Genomic DNA, 23,851 nt, shown 5'->3' with positions numbered 1-23,851 from the left:
TAAAAATAGATCCATGATCTAAAAATAGATCACACCAGTTGAGACCAGGATCTAAAAATAGATCCATGATCTAAAAATAGATCGAACAGTTGAGACCAGGATCTAAAAATAGATCCATGATCTAAAAATAGATCGAACAGTTGAGACCAGGATCTAAAAATAGATCCATGATCTAAAAATAGATCACACCAGTTGAGACCAGGATCTAAAAATAGATCGAACAGTTGAGACTAGGGCTGCAACTATTATTTTATTAATCATTTAGTTAGCCAATTAAAGTTTTGATTAAATCGGATAAAAAAAGTGTGGTGTGCAATTAACTACGTCAGCCCCGGAAGGTTACGATACGGCACTGAGTTAATTCAACTGACAATTGCGCGGCTGTGCAATGCTGTACCAAAATAAAAATTGATGTCCTTTTTCTCCCACAAATAGAGCATTCTTTTGGTGGTATTTGATCACCTCTGTGGTATTTATTTTTTGCGCTAAAAACAAAAAAAGACCGAAGATTTAAAAAAAGAAGAAAAAAAAGAAAAAAAAAAAGATATTTTTTACTTTATGCTATAACACACAACCAATAAAAAAAAATTTAAAAATGTAAAAAAAAAAAAATCTAAATTTCTTCATCAATTTAAGCCAATACGTATTCTGCTACATATTTTTGGTAAAAAAATTCCAACAAGCGTATATTGATTGGTTTGTGGAAGAGTTATAGCGTCATCAAAACATTAGCATATATTTATTGAATTTTTATTTATTCATTTATTACTAGTAATGGCGGCGATCAGCGGATTTTTAGCAGGACTGAGATAATGCGGTGGACAAATCTGACTAAGTGACACTTTTTGGGGACCAGTGACACTAAAACAGTGATTAGTGCTAAAAAAAAAAAAAAAAAGCACAGTCACTGTACTTATGACACTGGCAGGGAAATGGTTAAAATTAGGGGCGACCAAAGGGTTAAGTGTGCTCTTAGGGAGTGCTTTGTAACTGTTTGGGGGATGCTATGACTGGGGGAAGACCGAGAACCGCGTTCCTGATTAGCAGGAACACAAGATCTCCATCTTCCCCTCATCGAACAGCGGTCTGCCTTGTTTACATAGGCAGACTGGCGTTCTGCCTCTCCTAAGAACGATCAGCGTGTCCCGGCCAACATTGTGTTCGCCGGACCCGCTGATTGGCTCCCACTGCGATTGTCGAGCGGGTTACCAGATCCAGTGCACAAAATCACGTGCAGGTCCGTGATTTCGTGCAGGAGGGCCGCCCTGCCTCAATATATCTGCGTTGGGCGGTCCATAACAGGTTAAGTTAATAAGTAAAGTTTTAAAAAAAAAAGCTAAAATATTTTTAAATACTTATATGCAGTGGTAAATATAAATAACCAGCAATATGAAATGAAAATGTAAAAAAAACCCCCCAAAAACACTATTTTGCAAATTTTCAGACAGGACTGTAAAATATATGTTTATATATCTATCCATCTCATGTCATATATATAATATTAAATATACCCAGAAACAGGATATACAGGGTATTTTGACTGGGAGTCAAACATGATAGACAGGGGAGAATAAATTAATATAATGCACATTATTGGTAAACTTTTACTTTGAATTTATTTGTAATGCCTTAATTTATCTCAAGTCTATTAGCCTTCAGCTTCTCTAGGTTCAGATGCTAATCCTCCCTACACAAAACCCTTAAAAGTGATTGTAAATGTTGGATTTTTTTTTTTTTTTAAATACATACATATTATATGCTCTGTGCAAGCACCGATCCCCCTCTTTTGGGGTCTCCTGCAACAACCACTGCAAAAACGGATGTTGTTCATTTACATTAGTTTACCTCCATTCAGGTCAGTTTAAACGGAACAGGACAGAGACTTTTCCTGTTTAAAATAGTGGACCTGAACAGATACAGGTGTAAATTGGTGATAATCTGTTTGCCTATAGAAATGCATTGCTGTCTATTTTCATCTGTCAACTGATGGATGAAAAACAAACGGAGCGCCCCATGTGCAAGGGGTCCTAGGCAAGAGGTGAAGAAAAAAAAAAAAAATGATTGGGTGGAAGATGAAGCTCATATTAACGGACAATGGAGACAGGTTATTTTTAACAGGCAGCCTTTGCACAGAGAAGTGCACCTCGGATCCTGTGTGGCAGGCAGAGATCAAAGCTGCAGGGCCCTGTGCCTCCCTGCATTGCCAGCAAGCAGATAACCTTTGCCAAAGATGCACACAAAATATGTTGCAACTTTGCATAGTAACCAGTCAGTGTCAAACTTCAGCTTGTTCAGTTAAGCTTTGACAATAAAACCTTAACGCGGATTGGTTTCTATGCACAGCTGCACCATATTCTGTGTGCACTAATTTTAGTAAATCTCCCCCAGTATGTCTTGATGACTTTATGGGACCTGTCCGCTTGGGGATGGGTTCTCCTTCCTTGGCAGATCTGCAGCCTCCTTACAGATGTCTTCTTCGCTTGGTCTATCAGGCACACACTCTAAGTGTTAATGCAAACATTCCTGTCCCTTGCTCCCCGGAAAGTAATGCTTTGCTAAATTTAGGAGGTCAAAAGTTTTCTTAGGTGTGTGGAGATGACCTCTCTCTGGGTCCTGAGATCAGTTTAATGCTCTGTGCCCCCCTTTGGTCATATTGGCAGGTTCTCCTGTTTGTATAGGGCTCAAACTCCTCAAGCTCAGATTTGGGTCTTAGTCCTTCAGACAGCTCTTGGGCTGCAGGCAGTTCCCAGTTCTCTCATCAGGCCTGTTAGCGATTGTTGCGGACTACTTTTGGATGTCCAGACAATATCTGAATTCCTGTGTTCCTCAATGAACAAGAGAAAAAAAAAATTTAGTGCCCACAACAAAATCCTTTTCTTGGAGTCCATTGAGAAACAACGGTCCCACCTCTTTTTATGCTCTTACTGCTACTTTAAACTAAGGCATACTGGATAGCAAAAGGATTATCCTGGAGCTAGGCTACATTTTTTTTTTTGGTCGTTTGGTTGCCAGTGTCCAATCATCCTGTAGGTGGCAGTAAAACCTGACAATATCTGAATTCCTGTAAAGAAAAGAGTTAACATCTACCTGTCCATATATACACTTAACAAAATTATAAACACAACACACTTGTTTTTGCCCCCATTTTTCATGAGCTTAACTCAAAGATCTAAGACTTTTTCTATGTACACAAAGGGCCTATTTCTCTCAAATATTGTTCACAAATCTGTCTAAATCTGTGTTAGTGAGCACTTCTCCTTTGCCGAGATAATCCATCCACCTCACAGGTGTGCCATTTCAGGATGCTGATTAGACAGCATGATTTTTGCACAGGTGTGCCTTAGGCTGACCACAATAAAAGGCCACTCTAACATGTGCAGTTTAATCACACAGCACAATGCCACAGATGTAGCAAGGTTTAAGGGAGCGTGCAATTGGCATGCTGACTGCAGGAATGTCCACCAGAGCTGTTGCCCGTGAATTGAATGTTCATTTCCCTACCATAAGCCGTCTCCAAATGGCATTTCAGAGAATTTGGCAGTACATCCAACCGGCCTCACAACTGCAGACCGCATGTGACTACACAAGCCCAGGATCTCCACATCCAGCATCTTCACCTCCAAGATCGTCTGAGACCAGCCACTCGGACAGCTGCTGCAACAATCGGTTTGCATAACCAAAGAATTTCTGGACAAACCGTCAGAAACTGTCTCAGGGAAGCTCATCTGCATGCTCGTGGTGCTCATTGGGGTCTCAACCTGACTGCAGTTCGTTGTCATAACCAACTTGAGTGGGCAAATGCCCACATTCGATGGCGTCTGTCACTTTGGAGAGGTGTTCTCTTCACGGATGAATCCCAGTTTTCACTGTACAGGGCAGATGGCAGATAGTGTGTATGGCGTTGTGTGGGTGAGCGGTTTGCTGATGTCAATGTTGTGGATCGAGTGGCCCATGGTGGCGGTGGGGTTATGGTATGGGCAGGCGTATGTTATGGACAACAAACACAGGTGCATTTTATTGATGGCATTTTGAATGACAAGATATCGTGACGAGATCCTGAGGCCCATTGTTGTGCCATTCATCCACGACCATTACCTCATGTTGTAGAATGATAATGCAGGGCCCCATGTTGCAAGGATCTGTACACAATTCCTTAAAGCTTTACATCCCAGTTCTTGCTTGGCCAGCATACTCCCTGTACATGTCACCCATTGAGCGTGTTTGGGATGGGTCTAGATTGGCGTATATGACCGCTTGTTCCAGGTCCTGCCAATATCCAGCAACTTCGCACAGCCATTGAAGAGGAGTGGACCAACATTCCACAGGCCACAATCAACAACCTGATCAACTCTATGCGAAGGAGATGTGTTGCACTGCGTGAGGCAAATGGTGATCACACCAGATATTGACTGGTTTTCAGACCCCCCCCAATACAGTAAAACTGCACATTTTAGAGTGCCCTTTATTGTGGCCAGCCTAAGGCACACCTGTGCAATAATCATGCTGTCCAATCATCATCTTGATATGCCACAACTGTGAGGTGGATGGATTATCTCGGCAAAGAAGAAGTGCTCACTAACACAGATTTAGACAGATTTGTGAACAATATTTGAGAGAAATAGGCCTTTTATGTACATAGAAAAAGTCTTAGAGCCCATTCACATTAGCGCAACTTGTCAGGCGACTTGTCAGCCTGACAAGTCGCGCTCGGTCGCGGTCCATTGATTAGCACAGGACCCGTTCTAATAGGAGCGACACAAGTCGCTCCGACTTAGAAAAAGGGTCCTGTATTACTTTGGGGCGACCTGGAGGCGACTTGCATAGACTTCCATTATGTGAAGTCTCTGCAAGTCGTGCCGAAGTCGCGGTGCGCGCGACTTCACAGGTCGCCCCTGAAAGTCGTGTCGCGCTAGTCTGAATGGGCTCTTAGATCTGAGTCCAGCTCATGAAAAATAGGGGCAAAAACAAGTGTGTTGCGCTTATAATTTTGTTCAGTGTATACAACTGCCAACCACTATAGTCACTTCGGTGTCAAACAGAACCATAGTACCCAGTTGGGGGCCAGACAGCAAACACACCCAGTGTTGGATGCACATTTTTCAGTCAGCTTAGCTCTTCAACAATTAAAAACAGTGGCATGGCCATGGAATTGGCAACGGTTTTTAACATTTTTTTTTTTATCTGGCAATTTGACCTGTGTGGAAAAGTCATGACCAGACCTTTTATGTTAAAACACAGTTCTGGCAATCATGTGTATAATTTTATATTATTTATCTGCTGCACTAGGAAGCAGGGTCACCTCTGGGGCTAAAGATGTTACCAAAAAAGCAGATTTAATTATTTTGAGGTAGACCGCTCTTTAATGACAATTATTACAACAGTTAAAGGTCTTACCTTATCAGGATGAACCACAAGCACTGCTTTCCTATAATATTTTTTCACTTGATCAGGGGTTACCAGCTCAGCCATGTTAACAGGCTTCCACTTTGTTTCTCCTTCCCAAAGTACAGTGTGCAGGGTAGATATCAAAGCTCTTATATTCCTTTCTTTACCTTCTATCCAGTCTAAAATCTACAAAGTAAACAAGTGTTTTAATTTCTACACAGCCAAAAAAAAAAAAAAATCACTAGGCAACTAATTTCTCTCCAAATGCAATTAAAACATTTTCTCTCATAGTAGAATAAATATACAATTTCCTCACTGCAACTTGCAAATATATTTTGTTGGCAGTGGATGCTTGAAAAAAGTACTTATACTGTAAAACATTGCTATTATCATATGACAATCAGTTCACAGAGTATAGAGATTACAAAAGGAATTAAAAAAAATTGGATGCAAGCATCACGACCAGCCATGGTAGGCAGCCTTAACAATGAGCAAAAAGGCTATTACTACCTACTGACAACTGGTTTTAAATAATTTGATAAATCCCTTTTATATATTATACCAGACTAGTATGCTCTGCTCTTCCTTTTGCATGAAATTTCACAATAAAATGGTTTTAAACTAAAAGCAATATTTAAATTCATGCTAGGAGTGTCAAAACAAATATATGAAAGTTTGAGGTTAAAGAAGTGAAAGTTGTTGCACTCCAAATCAGGTCAGATCCTACAAGTCCTTTAACTGGTTTTGTGCATTCTTATTTTTTTTGGGTTGTACACGGCACCATGTACTGTACAGTCTTTGCCAGTCATTCCTATGCAACATTCCCCTGTTCATTAGTAGCTTGGCATAAACCCTTTGGGGCTCATCCACCTTTTAGCAAAGGACGATGCCATCTCTTAAAACAAAGTATGAGGTTTTAAACAATCACTGCCATGTGAATATCAAAATCAAAGTGATTTTGCACTTACTGCAAAATCCTTACTTTCAAGTGGTACTAAACACACACTGTTTAATTAACATTGTCCCGTCTATTTCTGTATGTGGATGATGGCACTGTGATAAAAAAAAAAAAAAAATAGTACCTTTTGCATAATCGATATACAGCTTTTACATAACCTAGATCTTTTCCAGCCTGTCTGCAGGGAAACATTTTTCCAAGAGCGTTCACTGGAGTAAAAGGAGACTACTAGGACATCCAAAAACAATCCCACATAGGGATTGGAAATATTTCATACCTTACAGTGCTAAGGTCCAGCTGATCACACAGCCGCCAGACATTCTGGGCACTTGATAGAACATGAATGAAAGAGTGAACCAAACTCTGGGTGGCATCTCGGTACACGTGAGAGGATGCAGTCTGATGTGAAGCAGTCCAAAATTGCTGTAGTGGAATGTGCTGTGAAAGACTAGGGGCTACCAGACTGTTGGGATGCCTTTGAGTTGAGAAGGTTCAAAATCAAATTGAGAGAAAATGTTGCATTTGCAAGACCGTTTTTGGACCTTCCCCACTAGAAGCAGATTTGAAATAATTATGCAGAGTCCATTCACCCAGGTCAAACTTTTGGTGGCTTAGAAAGTCGACCATCTATTTTTCAATCACAGAGTATGGCCTGCGTACAGCACTGGAATATGATGTTCAGCTCAAGCAAGGTTGTGACTCTTCTCCTTTCCTGCTGTGTGTCTCCTGGATGACTTAGGTGTGTCACTGCAGGGGCACTGTCAGATTGAAAGCCAACTGAAGATAGCGGTCCAGTGTAGAAGAGACTCCCCTGACCTTGATGTGCAGACCGGTTCCTTCCTACGTTCAATGACCCAATACCTCAAAGTACATCAAGGTTTTGGGCATTCTACCGCAGCTGTGGATTGCATCCATGGTGATGTACTTGCAACATACAGGAAGGACCAACCCCTATGAAACCATTGGTGACCTAACCACAGTTGTTCTACCTTAGTTTAAACACACAGGGGAAATAAGGTAAGACCTTGTGCCATTTGTAAAGAATAATGCATTGGGGAATTCATGTAAACTGGCATTATACTGGGCATAGGGAATGTTTTTGAAGGAAAAAGAACATTAGCCCCCTCACGTGCAGAATAAGAAAGGCAAGCAAAGTCGAGTTTGAAGGAAGGGGATCTGCTGCCTAAATACTCTCACCTTTGCAAGAGAAAGCAAGATCTTCTCCTCCTATGCTGTCTAGCAGCATACCCAGGTATTCTAGGTTTTGTAATTAAGTCAGACAGGACTCATGGTTATATACAAGCCAGCTGAAAATCAGAAGTCTTCAGGGTGACCTGTATGCTGATCTGCATTCTATTACAGGGCAGAACCGCGATGACGAGCTTATAGAAATATTAAATTAGTGAGATTACCCAAGTAAAGCCAGTACAGAAGGCCAGGGTCATGCTGTGGTAAGGACAAAGGGCAAGCAAAAAAACTAAGGCCTCCAAGAAAAGTTCTCCAGCTGTGAAGTACTGAATGATCAGGTGCAGAGGAATTTTTGTGGACATGGAAACAGAGCTCAGAAACTCTCCCTGTTACAACTGGACCAGACTAGATTGTCTCCAAGCAGAACTTCCAAAGTCAAAAAAACATAAAAGGCCTTGAGGTCCAGGATGGGCTGAACTGTATTATCTCATTTGGGGGACAGTAAACCGGTTTAAATCAAACTTTTTAAAAGATTCCCAAGGTTGAACAGAAACTAGGACAAGGAGGTGTGGTGAAGCACAGATAAGGTGGAGTTGTGGGGATGTTTGCAGGGCAAAGTGACAGTGTCTCTGCTAAGGGCAAGTTGACAGTGTCCCTTTAAAGTATCCTAGGTGCACGGCCCGAGGGAGGCCTGAAAGCAATTTAAAATCACAAAAACAATATATGAATTGAAGGGGTTAACAGCAATGCTCATGCAGCTAAAAAAGAAACAAGCTCTATTAAATTCCTGACCAGGACAAATTTAGAAATGTGTCCCCCTGGTATAAAACAAATATGCTAATGTTTCTCCTGGTCTATACTAACTATTGGAGCTCAGATGGTTCTGATAACAGAGTCTTAAAAACAATAAGCTGCCAGAGTACATTGTTTTTAGGGTGATTGCTGTATATAGAATCATTTATTAAAACAAGTAAATAAAGCCCAGCTAGCTATTATAAAAAGAACTAGAGAAACTTCAGGCCTCCCTCACTGGAAAATAACAGCACCAACCAGGAACAGCCTTACTTACTGGAGGTGCCCGAGCAGCAAGAAACCCCCAAGGTTTGTGGAGCAAGGTGTATCCGCTGAACTGCAGAACTCCTCATCGGACAATTAAAACAACACAGGCTGTACTGAATTTTTGGGGCTTGGTGACCCTGGTGTAATGTGGTGTGGAGAGGGCTGCAGTGAATCTCCAAGGTTTGGGAACCAGGAAATTACACTTAGCAAGCCACAAAGCAAGAAATCTCCAAAATCAGAAAATGTGACACCACCAGGAGCATGAAATCTGCAAACTTGAACCAAGAGAGCTAGGAAAGATGTCCTCGCCTCCTTCGTATACTAAGCTAAACTGGGACGGACTGTGCAGGGGGATATGCTTAGGAAAAATGGTACAAAGTCAATAGCCTACTCTGTAACTCAACCATAATCATTTTACCAGTTATGCTAGTATCCATGCATAAGACAATATGCAAGGAATGGAGAGAAAGTATTCCAGCTTTTGAGATGAAAAATAATTGCAATGCATTTGCTCTGGCAGATACAGTCAACGAGGTTAATAAAAAAATAGGAATGATCCAACACACACAAAAGAGTAATTGAACAGATTTTTTTTCTTTGATAAAAGGAGCTTAAATAGGTGTCAAAATAAACGGATTTCAAGAGAAATTGAAATTAAAAAAAAAAATCAAATCTCTGCTCTCTTCACACTTAAAGTGGAATTAAAGCCTAACACTTACTATTCTTAACCTGTTTCTGCCTGTGTAACACAAATGTGGGGCAGAAAAAGGGTGGGCTTTAACGACTACATGCAGGACATATGCATCACTGTGTGCTCCCAGAAACAGAGACCAAGCTGTAGAGGACAGCTCTTGGTCTCCCCTGATGATTGGTGGGTGGCTGGCTGGACAGGCTCCCAATCATGCGACCACTGCAGCAGCCAATCAAGCCTGCCTCCTGGTCGTACAGACCCTATCAAACAGCAGTGAAGGCTGGACAGGAAGGGGCTAAAAATGTACCCACACACACACCTATCCTGCCTACGCTTGTAATTAAAGATCTGTATACTTACCCTTTTTAGTCTGCTCTGCTCCATTCAGGTGATCCTGCAGCTCTTGCTTCCCTGTGTCAGGCGCTCCATGACAGAGAGGAGTCAGAGCTGCGGGATAACCAGACTCAAAAAAGCAAGTATGTATACAGATCTTTTTTTTTTACACAGGGTAGAGAGGATAGGTAGGAGGTGGGAACATATTTAGGAACAGTTCATGTTAGGCTTTAATTTCACTTTATCGAAGACTTAAAAAACGATATCCCTTTATAAACAGATAAATAGGTTTGTCAGAACTATCTGCCGTGTTCCTCAAGATTAAAAGAAAAAACACATTATAATGTTCCATGCCTACTTTGAGTTTCAGTGGATCGATTTCACGCGTCATTTCTTGTCTTCTCATTTCAGCAATAGTTCTGGGACCCTTCTTGTCAGTTTTAGTTGAAAACCCTTGGGTAGAAAGCAGGTCCCCAAAATCACTCTCTGAAACTTTAGGTTTTGGCCCTGAAATGAAATACATGATTATGTAGGAATAAAAATATGCGCACATACATTAACCCTCCTCTCCCTCTTGAACAGCATATAACTTACCAAAACCTGGAGCCCTGATGCCCCTTTCTTCTCTGCCTCCAATAACACTGAAATTTGGAATGTAGTTAGGCTTGCTGTTGATGACAGTTTTAGGTTGGGACTGCCAAGAGTTACTTGTGGTTTGAGGCTTTGGAGACGGCCTGGAAATGCTTTTTTGGAAAGGTTTTTCACTGGATTGTGAAGAAGATTGGGACGATGATCCTGATAACAAGAAAATTAGTTATACTTGCATAAAAGGTAACATTTACTAGGGTAAAAAAAACAGCTTATATACTTAGTAATACCAAATTAGACTCCTACTTAAAGCAGAACTCCAGGCAGACAGCCAAACACATATATTGGAATGGTTATACCTGCTAAAGGATCTGTATTTTTGTCTCTCCACTACCGAGATATACAGTGTCCTGCCACACAGGATAGCCCTATCTGGCATGGCAAAAAATGAGATTTTTGACTTACCGTAAAATCCCTTTCTCTGATGTTCATTGACGGACACAGCTCCTCATCTTCTTGATTATGTGTATTATACTGCCCCCTACAGGAGTAGGACACTAGGCAGAAAATAACTTTACTACTCCTTTTGTGCAGTCCCAGGGGGTATACTCCCACTCTCTGCTATAGGTACTCAGTTTTGTTACAAACAGTGTCAGAAAAGAAAAACCCAACTCCATAGAGGGGTGGGTGCTGTGTCTGTCAATGAACATCAGAGAAATTAATTTTACGGCAAGTCAAAAATCCCATTTTCTCTTTCGTTCATTGATGGACACAGCTCTTCATCTTCCTGAGTATGTGGGACGTCCCAAAACAATGTCAAACATGAGGGGTGAGAACAGCAAGTAAAAAAATACTTCAAGGTTAAACATAGCCAACCAGGTCACATGAAGATCAACCATAAAAGAACTGGAGCTCACCTGAAAAAAATTAAAAACCCCCTATAAGAGGACCAAGTCCTCTAAACAGCAGCCTGCAAAACCTTGCGGCCGAAGGAAACATCCGCAGATGCCAACACATCCACCTTACAAAACTTTGTGAATGTGTGCACAGACGACCAGGTTACCGCCTTGCAAACCTGCATAACCGACACCTGATGACGGAAGGCCTAGGAGGCACTAAGCTCCCGAGTAGATTACGCCTTAACAAGGAAAGAGGAACCTGATCCTTAATGGAATAAGCCTGAACCACTGTCTGTCTGATCCATCTGGAAATGGTCACAGCAGAAGCAGCCAACCCTTTGAGAGGTCCATTCATGAGGACAAATAGGGAGTCTGACTTCCTAAAAGACTCCCTAGCTGCCAGGTACACCCTTATTGCCCGAACCACATCCAGGAAATGCAAGGTCATTTTCTTAGGATGCTGAGGCCTGGGACACAGGGAGGGCAACACAATGTCTTCTATCAAATGAAACTCCAAGAGGACCTTTGGAAGGAACGACTGACATGGACAAAGAACCACTTTATCCCTGTGAACCACCAGGTAAGGCAAATGACAAGACAGCGCTGCCAGCTCCGACACCCTGCACGTAGAAGTAATGGCCACCATAAAGGCCACCTTCTGGGACAATGTAAGCAGGGGAACCTCCCGAATGTTTTCAAAGGGAGGCTTCTGGAGAACTGACAACACCAAATTGAGGTCCCACCGCGGCAATGGGGACCGCACTGGAGGAACCAAGTGTCTCACGCCCTGGAAAAAGATACGCCTCAAGAAGTGTGTGGCCAATGAACATTGAACGAAAACCGCCAAAGCCAAAACCTGGCCCTTGATGGTACTCAAAGCCAGGCGCTGCTCAAACCCTCGGAGGAAGGCCACGATCTGAGTAACCGAAAAGGAGCGAGGGTGAACCCTGAGGGATTCACACTACGCAATGTACATCTTCCAAGTACGATGGTATCTTTCTAGCTTTTAACAGCATAGGAATCACTGAGTCAGACAACCCTCTATCCTTCAGCACCTAGCTTTCAACAGCCAAGCCGTCAAAGCCAGTGACCGTAAAGCAAGATGGAAGATTGGCCCTTGCGACAACAGATCTTCCCTGAGAGGAAGTCTCCAAGGAGCCTCGGCGACCAGCCATACCAGATTGGCGTACCAAGACTGGCGAGGCCAGTCTGGAGCCACTAGGATGACCGGAATCCCTTCTGCCTCGATCCTGCGCAGGAGTCTTGAGAGGAGGAAGAACGTAAATCAGACGATACCGACTCCAAGGAGACACTAATGTATCTGTGGCGTCGGCTAGAGGATGCTGGGATTGTGCCACAAACCTCTGCACTTTCTTGTTGAGGCTAGAGGCCAACAGATCTACCTCGGAAGTACCACACCGGAGACACAACTGATGAAACACCTCCGGATGAAGTGACCATTCCCCCTGGTCCAACGCCTGTCAACTGAGGTGATCTGCCTGCCAATTTTTCCACCCCTGGATGTGTACAGCAGAGAGGGCTGAAACAACAAGTTTTGCCCACCTCAGAATGCCGGCTACTTCCCGAGCCGCCAGGACACTTCTTGCGCCCCCTTGGTGATTGACATAGGCCACGGCCGTGGCATTGTGCAATTGAAGCCATACCGGACACCACTGGAGACAAGTCCAATGATCCATAAAGGAGTCTGATCATTCGGAGTTCCAGTACATTGATCAGTAGCCTGGACTCTCCCATAGTCCAGACCCCCTGAGCACACTCCTTGCCGAGGACGCCTCCACACTCAGACAGGCTGGCATCTGTGGTGACGACCATCCAGTACAGGGGAAGAAACAAAGTGCCGAAGAAGGAAGCCACCAAACCAGTGACCCCCCTTGTACTCCGGCTCAACAGGATCAGATTGCCTAGAGACTGAGGATTCTTGTTCCATTTCCCCAGAATCTCCTTTTGCAGAGATCTCGTGTGGAACTGTGCAAATGGAACCACCTCGAAAGTAGACACCATCAGGCCCAGTACCCGCATGCAAGACTGAAGAGATGACCGACTGTTGGACAACAGAAGCTGAATTGCCTCCTGCAATTTCTGAAGTTTTTCCAGAGGAAGAAACACTTTGGCTGAGGCCGAGTCTAGAGTCAGACCCAGATAATCCAGGCTTGTGGACGGGACCAGAGCAGACTTATGAAGATTCAGAATCCAACTGAACTCCCTCAGAGTTTGCAAAGTAATCTCCTAGTTGTCCAACAGAGCAGTTTGAAGACTCTGCTCACAAATATAGATCGCCCAGTACCGCTATCCCCCCCTGGCGCAGCAATGCTAGAGAGCGTAACTACGTCATTTCCGCTTGTTGGTCTGTCGATCTGGAACACATATCCGGCGTGTGGAACGCACGGCGTCCCGGATATTGACCGCTAACGAGGAAGTTGCGGTACCTATGACAGACATACACGAATGTGAACGATTGATAATGTGAGTACTTGATTTTATTATAATAAATGAACAATTTTTCAAACAATACTTCACTATATGAGGATTATTCCTTTATACATGTCCTGGGATTGCTTCTTTCACCTTGGGAATATTGATGCCTGCTTGATGTACATGAGCCCATACTCAGATCCCCAGGAAGTGATTGGAGAGGAGGCCCTCGGCCAGGGTAAACAGGGTCCCGGACCCCTGCTACATGGGAGCGATCCCCAATATCGGAAAGCGGTTTACCCCTGTAGGTGTATCTAGCTCTGGTAAGCGCGGGCTACATTGAAAGGGGAGCACAGGATTCTGACCCGCACACCCACTCTGAATCACTTCAAGGGAGCACTCTATAAATTTTGTGGACTTTGCACTTGTACTGCCTTTGGACTCTTTTGCACATATTTTTTATATACATTTTTACTATTTTATTATTTATATTTTGCATTTTTTGCATCTTTTTAAGGAGCTCTTTACAGCAATTCTTTAGTAGCTATCACATCAATCACTGATTTTGCACTTTATATTGGAATCATTAGTCTGTGAGTCTAGCACAGCTTTGGGAATCCCGACCACCATTTTTGCTGCACATTGCCACTATCACCATAAGTTTTATGTACCAGTTTTTTGCACTTTATATGTCGAGATCTGTGCATACTGACCCTTCACTTTATTAAATATCGGTCAATTTATCCAGGGTTGATCCAAATCAATTTATACTTTTTCACTACCACTCAGCACTTTAGAGCACCTAGATTTTTAATATACCATATTTTATATTTATATTCATTTCTTATCACTTGTTGTATATTTGCACCTATTGCACATTATATATTCTACGCATATGTGATATATTTCAAGAGAGTCCTTAGAATATATGACCACCTTATTTGCACTAGTGATATTTATATGCAAGACGTGTAGTTTTTTCCCTTAATTTAGGGTCATTTTATTTGCACCTGGAATTTTATTTTTATGCCTATGAGAAATAGGAAAGCATTAGCCTGAGGCCACTGGTATACTACACATAGCCAGAGGACACGGATTGCCATCTATTGAATGATTGACACCGCATCTTTACCATATCAGTGTATTAGACACCATTCTGGGCAGCGCCATCACTTCACCCCCCCCTTTGTTTACATACTAGCACCGGGGCCAATACTTTTGTGAAGACCCGAGGAGCAGAGGCGAGATCAAAGAGTAACGCCACAAACTGATTATGCTCCTTGCCACCGGCAAAAGTGGAGGAAGTGCTAGTGGGCGACACATTTTGGGATGTGTGGGTAGGCATCCTTGATGTTGATGGAGGCGACACCACCACCATGCGAATGGATACCATTCGGAACTTCTGTACCCACATAAAGCAGTTTAGTGCCTTGAGGTCCAGAATTGGACGCACCTCGCCTTTCTTTCTTGGAACTGTAAAATCCTTGAAAACGTTCCGCAGTCGGAAACAGTACCCATCACCCCTTGAAGTAACAAGTCTTGCACTGCCCCAGAGAGATCCTCTAAGCGATCTGGGGACAAGTGCAGGTTGGACGGGAAGAACCTGCCTGGAGGATATGATCAAAACTCAAACTTGAAGCTGGAGGGAATGACTTCATGGACCCACTTGTCTTGAATCAGGGAGGTCCACGGATCTGGAAACCAGCGAAGACGTCCTCCCCATGCCAGATATGGGTGAGGGAGCCCCTTCATGCAGAGGAAGCCTTGTCCACAGGTCTGGCAGAACCTGCTCGTGGCTTGCCGGACCAGGTCCTCTTAGAACCCCCCGGCAGATGCTCTGAAGGGCTTAGATCCCTTGTCTTGAGACCCTGAGGGACGAAAAGGCCTCTTGTGAGCCGAAAAGAAAGGCCCCTGTCTGCGACGGGACTCCTTACACTTGGAGGCCTGAGGAAGAAGAGTACTCTTCCCCCCCTGTGAGGCCTTTGATGATGTCAACCAAGGAAGCTCCAAACAAGCGATCCCCCACAAATGGAAGATCGGATAAGGCCTTAGAAGCCTAGTCCGCAGACCAGCATTTCTGCCAGATAATACGCCGCAGGACAACCACTGAGACAGACAGTCTAGAAATCAAGGTAGCCGCATCCAAAAAGGTATCGCAGACAAACTGTACCCCTTGAACCAACTGATCCGCCAGCTCCGCAAAGGCAGGGGGGGAGCTGTTCTCCCTCCAGGTCCCTGGTTGGAAGTTTTGCCCACTCTTACATAGCTTGCGACACCAGGGCAATAGTAAATACTTGCCTGAACTGCCGAACCAGCCACAGTGAACATATAGCGGGTCAGGGCCTCCGACCTCCTATCAGCCGGATCTGAAAAGACCAGGGACTCTTGAGAAGACCGGTAATACGGTGGCTTTATTCAACCTAGAAACGGGGGAGTCCACTACAGGAGGAACCGTTCATTTTTTTAAAGGAGGGAAACCTTATAGGGGTATTGCATTGCAAAACCCTTAGGGATTGTAAAGGTTTCCCGCACTGATACAATCAGCGCATCCACTAGCGCCCTTTCATGCATGGCTAGAGGAGCAGAGATCATCCTCACTATCTGAGCACGCAGGGTGCGTGGACGCAGACCCTGAAGGTTAACTTGCATCTGCAGCAGCCGAATCAGATTCTAGATCTGATGTGACAGAGGAAGCAGGTGAAGGCATGGGGTGCTTTTTGCTAGCCCGTTTGCCCAGGACCAAATCTACCTTGGACACCAAGGACTCAAAGACCACCGTTCCGGGTCCCAATAACTGACTGCATGGAGGGCCCAACACCCTCTGAGAGGGGATCAGGTGGGGTGATGTGCTCCATGGACTCCATGAATGGAGAGGGGAACCCACGCAAAGAAAAAAAAAAAAAGTGTAGAACACTGCAAGGGACACCCTACCTCACCAGCAGCACCACAAGGCCCAGCACAGAGCACTACTGCTGCAACAGCAGAGAGAGGGAGCAAGAACCCCACAAACAGACTCACCACCACTGGTCAGGTACTCACAGCACCGAACTGCATACTATGCAGCGATCAGGAAGAGGAATATCCAGGGATCAGCGCTAGAGGTCCAGGAGGGGCTCCCATGGCATCACTGTCCGTCCGGCTCCAGAAACATGGTTGCTGCCATTTTTAATGGGAAACCACAAGAAAATAGCCGCCGAGGCTACACAAACATGGCCGCCGATCTGTAGCATAAAAGGCTACAAGAAAATGGCAGACCCGTACAGCTCCCGGAGACCCCAGAAGCTCGAAAACAATCCCAATAGGAAGGGGGCCCTGGCAGGCGCCCCACCAAGCCCATCCCCCGCCCAAGGCTTGATCATTTGGTCACCGGCGGCATGCTCCCCACCCACATCGCCAGCTCAACACCCTAGGCCGACCTAAGAAGGTATGTCCACTGTGTGTGTGTGTGTGTGTGTGTGTGTGTGTGTGTGGCAGACGGCAAAGGCCTGCAAATGACCACTGAGATTGGGGGGGGGGGGGATGCTGGCTGGGAGGGAGGGAACCCCGGGGGTCCGACCATCCCAGGGAGGGGCCCACATCCACCCCAAAACCCTCCAGGGGTAGAGTGGGAAGAGCTACTTACCGCACCAGGAACAGGGTAGGCACCACATCGCTGCTGGGTGGGAAGAAGCTGCCTTATACTACTGCTCTCTATGACAGACAAAGTGATTTGAGCACTTTCTAACTTTCAGGACCAGTCACCATGAAAGGAAGAGGGTTGCTTCACAAGAAATTGGGCCTCTTAGGAGAAAAAAGGCTACCAATGTACACATTTTGAAGAAAAGAAACAGATGAAAAAAGAAGACATCATGTGTGACAGTATGCAAAGCTCTAACTAAATATCAAATATATATTTTGCCTGCAGTTCAGCTTTAATGGTGTAATAATGAATACAAAGCTGCATTAATTTGTGTCTTTTATATCTACCTAAAGTACAACTTGAATTTACAATGTTGTAAGTTGTCCCGGTTTTCTAAACCATGCAGTAATCAGTAGATCTCAGGTGCCAAAAGGCACCTAATTACCATTTAGTGCCAAACCAGCTTTCTCTGTAAAGCAAATAAATGGTGTAACCAAAAGGTTTTCTGAAACCTAATCCATATTGTTACCTTTAGTCTGGAAAGAACCAAGATTGTCAAGATCAGCAAATGGATCCAAACTTGAGGTTTTCGCCTGATTAAAGGATGAGCTTGAAGATGTACTCATTTGACTGGCTGGTGTCAAGACAGGACCTACATATATACAAAAAAAAAAAAGAAAAAAAAGTCATAATTGAGAGAAGATCAGTAAAAAAGAAAAAAAAGAAAAAAAGTTCACTTGCATTTTTGATGCTTCCTAATGCAAATCTGAAACATACGAGGTGGTATCAAAATGTGTTGAGTTTTGTAGAGATGCCAGCACTAGGCTGCGCACACAGTCACAGGAAGCACCGACCTGCATAAGTCAGTGTGCCAAATGACATTGTCCTGTGTGCATCGGGAGCTGTGCAACTGGTGCTATTCTGACTACATGGGCTACCAGGTCTGCTATTTCATCATGGACAGCAAGTTAGAACAAACGTCAGTTTCTCGATAGGAACCACAAGATCTCACTTCCGCACCCACCCTACTTGTCAGATTTGGCTCCTGCAGACCTTTTCCCTCTTCCTGATGATGAAGAGCCAGCTCAAAGGTCGCCATTATGATACAATGGCGGAGATCCAGCGCAAATAGCAGAAAATGCTTTACGTGCTTCGAAAAGAAAACTTCCAGGACACATTCCAGAAATGGCAGGAACGCTGGAAGTGCTGTATTGCTGTGCAAGGGGACTATTATGAAGGTGATAGTGTGTAAACGTAGATTAAGTACTTTCTTGTAAGCAAAGATGAAAACTTTTTGATACCGCCTCCTATTAAAGAATTTTATAGGGCTGTGTAGTACAGTAAAATACCTGGTTGAGCCTACCAGAAAAGCTGTGAGCCCCAAAATTGCTGTAGTGAGCCAAAACAATTCCTCTGAAGTCCCAAGCAGTGTCATTAGCTTTGCCCAGTTCTCCTCACATAGGCAAAATACCTCCACCTCTTATGTTATGCAGATGAAGAGGGGGGGTGCTTTGTAGTCGATCAGAGAAGAACTCAGGCAGAGCTGAGAATGCTGCTTGATATTTCAATGCAACAGATGAGGGATTGTCCGAGCACTACAAGAAGTTAAGAGCAAGTAGCTTTCTGGCAGGGTCAAAAGGCATTTTCTTTTAGTGTTTTTTTTTTTTTTTTTTTTAAAGAAGCAAAAACATAAATATGTGCATGCCTTGCAGGGATGTAATGAATATATTTTTGTTAATTTGTCCAGACTTAGACATTAAGCTCTAATACACAGTAGACCAAGTTTAGGATAAAAAGTTGCACCTTCAAATGCTGGTCTACTAAGTTTTGTAGGAAAGGGATTGTTGGTTTTAGAAGGCTCTTCCCATGAATTCCATCCTCCCAGAAGATCTGGATTGCTTGCAGATGAAACCATTTTTAACGAAGGTGTTGGTAAATGATCTGAAGGCAAAAAAATAAAAAAAACGAAATGGTTGACTAACTATAGGCCTAGGAAACTTTCAAAATGTAGGAGCCAGCACAAAAAATGTAAGAGCAACAACCTAACTCTCACCCTTTACAATAAGTACAGTTCTCACCTCCCTTTGCATCAGCCATATTTATTAACCCACAATCCCCCCCAACAAACAAAAGAAAAACCGAGCTGCTTACTTTTCCCACTTGTATAGCAGCCTATGCAGAATGAAGGTAAACCAGGTCAGGCCTTAAGCCAACGCGGTTTATCATTTGACATGTAGGTATGAACAGGAAAGCTTATGGGCAACATGTCCTCGGGGGATATTTTTTCCAAGCCTCATATACAATAGATTTTTTTTCTATAATATGGATCAATTATTTACATTAATTTGTTTAGTGTATATTTCTGGCATTTTAACCAGATTGCTCTGAACTATAAAATTTGTTTAAACTATTTAGCATACACACCTGCTTATGTATATCCATAATTACTGAAATAATGTGATTTTTTTTACTTACCGTAAAATCCATTTCTCCGAGTCTACCCAGAGACGTAGCTGCTGCTTTAAATCATAGACGGATGGGTAATAAGCCCCTCCCACTAGGAGTGGCCAGGTAGAGCCAAAGGCTTTGACACGCCCGGGTGGGCGGGGTCCCTGGGTTATTACCCCTGGTCTCACCGTTGCATCTTCAGTTTAGTTGCAAGCAGTGAATAATAACCAAAACCCAACCCTTCAGAGAAGAGAGGGGTGGGAGCTACATCCGTCTTACGAAAGGACTCAGTAGTCTCCAGATACACCCGTATCGCCCGACCCACATCCAAGCAATACAAGGCAATTTTCTTAGGATGTGAAGGTTTCAGACAGAGTGACGGAAGCACTATATCTTAGTTCAGATGGAAGTCTGAAACCACCTTAGGAAGAAACAACGGATTGGGCCGTAACACTACCTTATCCCTGTGATAGCCACCAAAAAGGCAACGGTGCGACAAGGCGAGCAAGGAAATGCGTCTTGTGTTCTCGAAAGGAGAGGTCTGAAGAACCGAAAGAACCAAATTAAGGTCCCAAGGAGGTAACGGAGAAGAAGAAACGTACGAATCAAAGAGTGCATAGCCAAAGGGCGTTGGAAGTACACAGCCAAGGCCGAGATGACACTTAAGAGTGCCCAATGCCAAACGTTGCTCAAGCCCTTTCTGTAGAAAGGTCAGGATCCTGCTCATAGCACTTGCTTTGTTTGCTATATGCCATTTTAACGTTCTGATTTTGTAAGTATTCAATCGCTTTTTGGGGAATAAAATTATACCTTACGTACTTCACGATGTATGGCCCTCTCTTCTTTTAATGGTGTTATCGGGAACGATTTTAACACGGAGGACACATCGGAGGAATCCCACATCTGATCCTGGGCAAATGTGCAATAAAATCAAGGGCTTTAATACAATCTAATTCCGGTGAGTGGGGAACCAAGAGGGCACCTTCACTTCACAAGCACCTTTATTTACTTGGCACTTTGGCACCTTTTGGATCATCAATAAGGACTTTATTCCACCATTTATGCACTTTAAATCTTACACTTTGAAAATATATTTTTTAGTTTAATTATGCACTTTAATTTATTATTATAGGAATTTATGCACTTTAATGAGATTGATATATTTTATCATTATATATTGAATTTACATGATATAGATTGGTTTCATTTTAAATAATTTTTGTCACTAATTTGTTGCTAGCGCTGCATAAATTTGTTTTTGTTCAGGCTTGAATAGAACCCTCGAAAGCGTTCCTGATGAGGAACTGGTACAACCACGCCTTGTGACAGCATATCCCGAATTGCTTCATGCAGCCCCGCAAAGGTGGTCTGGGGACAGCTGAAGATTGGAGGGAAAAATCTGTCTGGCGAGCGGGAACAAAACTATCTTGTACCCGGCTGAATTACCACTTGGACCCACCTGTCGTGCAACAGTGAGGTCCAAGGATCCGGGAAGAAACGGAGATGTCCCCCCACCCCTGAAGTGGGTGGGGCGCCCCTTCAGGCAGAAGGCATCTGCTTGGAGGTGCGGGGGGCAGAGGATTTTGGCTTACCAGCCATCCGGTTCCCGGATCATTTTCCACCCGAAGTCTGTTCAGTTTTCAGCCACACGGTCACACGAAAAAGACGCTTCTGGGCTGTAAAGGAAGGACCTCGCTTACGCGAGGGAGACTTACCCTTAGTTGAGTGAGGAAGGAGTGTGCTCTTTCCCCCAGTGACTGCTCCAAAGACCAGGCAGCTAAAACTGAAGATGCAATGGTGAGGCCAGGGGTAATAACCCAGTGACCCCGCCCCCCTGGGCGTGTCAAAGCCTTTGGCTCTACCTGGTCACTCCTAGTGGGAGGGGCTTATTACCCATCCATCTATGATTTAAAGCAGCAGCTACATCCGTCGGTGGACAAAAGAGAAAAAGCTTTTAGATTTTTTGTTTACTGGCTAGAACCTCAAAAAAGAGTTAAATACATATACAGGACGTTTCTAAACTCTCCTAGAAGCCTTCCTCTTGGCAGCAGCATTTTGGCAAAAAAACAAAAACACCTGCCGCTTGTAAAAGTGTGTAACGCCACATCAAGCTTTTGGGCATTAAAAAATTTCACTGGCCAGAATACCTCTAGGAGCAGTTGTAAAAATGTCCAGTGTGCAAAAATGATTTGATCTGGCCACTGAAATGAATTAACACTTAAGCGCTAAACGCACCTAGGGTTAACAAGCATTTAGACGCGTTTACAGGTGTAAAGCGTTTTTTTCTGCCTGAGCATTGCTGCTCCTAGACACACTTGCAGTGGGGTTTGTTCCTGCCTCTCAACGCTGCTAAAAGCCTATGTGTGCATAGACACATAGGATAACATACAAGGGAGTTTAGAGCAAGGCTCAACAAACCCCATGCGCCAGGTCGCCAACGCCACAAGAAGTTTTGTGCTGCCGCCCGAAAGCTCCACCCCCTCTCCCTCCTCCCTGCACGCATCGCCTATGGAAAAATTGGATTTTTGACTTACCGTAAAATCCATTTCTCTGAGGTTCATTGGCGGACACAGCTCCTCATCTTCTTGACCATAGGGTTATATACTGCCCCCTACAGGAGTAGGACACTAGGCAGAGAAAAAGCTTGAGCACGTCTATGAGGCAGTCCCTGGGGGTATACTCCCAATTCCTGCTATAGGTATTCAGTTTTGCAACAAGCAGTGCCAGAAGGAAAAAACCCAACTCCATAGAGGGGCAGGTGCTTTGTCCGTCAATGAACATTAGATAAATGGATTTTAAGTCAAAAATCCCATTTTCTCTTTCGTTCATTGATGGACACAGCTCTTTAACTTTTTGACCATAGGGACGTTCCAAAGCAGTGTCAAACATGAGGGGTGGGAAGAGCAGATAAACCAAACTTCCAAGGCTAAACATAGCCAACCAGGTAACTTGGAGCATAACTGTCAACAACTGGAGCTCACCTGACCTGAAAATAAAAACACCCTCAAGAGGACAAGTACTCTAAAACGGCAGCCTGTAAAAACTTTGCGGCCCAAAGAAGAATCCGCAGATGCCAACACATCCACTTTAAAACTTTGTGAATGTTCATACAGACGACCAGATGGCTGCATTCCAAACCTGCATCACTGATGCCTGATGAGGGAAAACCCAGGAGGCACTAAACGCCCAAGTGCACCTTGACAGGGAAAGGAGGAACGTGACCCTTATTAGAATAAGCCTGAACCACAGTTTGTCTGATCCATCTGGAAATGGCCGCAGCAGAAACAGCCAGCCCCTTGCGAGGTTCATCCGTGAGGACAAATAGTGAGTCTGACTTCCTAAAAGACTCTGTAGCTGCCAGATACACCCTTATTGCCCCAACAACATCCAGGGAGTTCAAAGCAACTCCCTTAGGATGCTTAGGCTTGGGACACACGGAAGGCAACACAATGTCTTCATTCAAATCAGAGACGACCTTTGGAAGGAACGACGAACATGGACGAAGAACCACCTTATCCCTGTGAACCACCAGGTAAGGTGGACAAGACAGCGCCGCCAGTTCAGACACCCTTCGCGCACAATGGCCACCTTCTGAGACAATGTAAGCAGGAGAATAACCCAAGGTTTCTGGAGAACTGACGACACCAAATTGAAGTCCGACAGCGGCAATAGAGACTGTACTGGAGGAACCAAGTGCCTCACGCCCTGGAGAAAGGTACGCACCAAGGAGTGTGTGGCCAACGGGCGTTGAAACAATACAGCCAAGGCCGAGACCTGCCCCTTGATGATACTTAAGGCCAGGCTCTCCTCAACCCCTTGTTGGAGGAAAGCCAAGATCCGAGTCACCTGAAAAGGAATGAGGGTGAACCCGGAGGGAGTCACACCATGCAATGTACATCTTCCACATAGGATGGTAACTCTTCCTAGAAGTAGATTTTCTAGCTTTTAACAGCGTAGGAATCACTAACAAGTCAAAACAACCCTCTATCCTTCAGCACCTGGCTTTCAACAGCCAAGCCATCAAAGCCAGCAACTGTAAAGCAGGATGGAAGATTTGCTCTTGGGACAGCAGATCTTCCCTGAGAGGGAGTCTCCAAGGAGCCTCAGCGACCAGTCATACCTGATCAGCATACCAAGACCAGCGAGGCCAGTCTGGAGCCACTAGGATGATGGGAATCCCTTCTGCCTCGATCCTGCTTAAGAGTCTTGGCAGAAGCTTGAGAGGAGGCAAGGTGTAAATCAGACAATAA

At 44.2% G+C, this 23,851-nt stretch overlaps 1 protein-coding gene across 2 annotated transcripts in view; it reads right to left on the bottom strand.

Annotated features, from left to right (window-relative positions):
• Positions 1-23,851, bottom strand: part of GAK (cyclin G associated kinase) — a 191,091-nt gene that overhangs the window by 7,951 nt on the left and 159,289 nt on the right. For both annotated transcript variants that reach the window (XM_082248017.1, XM_082248016.1), the window contains 5 exons: positions 18,957-19,094; positions 17,683-17,805; positions 10,209-10,409; positions 9,973-10,121; positions 5,395-5,571 (listed from right to left, as the gene is read on the bottom strand). In XM_082248017.1, the coding sequence (XP_082104143.1) occupies positions 5,395-5,571; positions 9,973-10,121; positions 10,209-10,409; positions 17,683-17,805; positions 18,957-19,094 (788 nt within the window). The remainder of the gene's footprint in view (positions 1-5,394; positions 5,572-9,972; positions 10,122-10,208; positions 10,410-17,682; positions 17,806-18,956; positions 19,095-23,851) is intronic.

Source organism: Pelophylax lessonae (genome assembly GCF_965119305.1).
Source record: "Pelophylax lessonae genome assembly, chromosome: 1".
NCBI lineage: Eukaryota > Metazoa > Chordata > Amphibia > Anura > Ranidae > Pelophylax > Pelophylax lessonae.
Note: the sequence above shows the minus strand (reverse complement) of the source record. Positions and strands in the feature narration are given on the sequence as shown.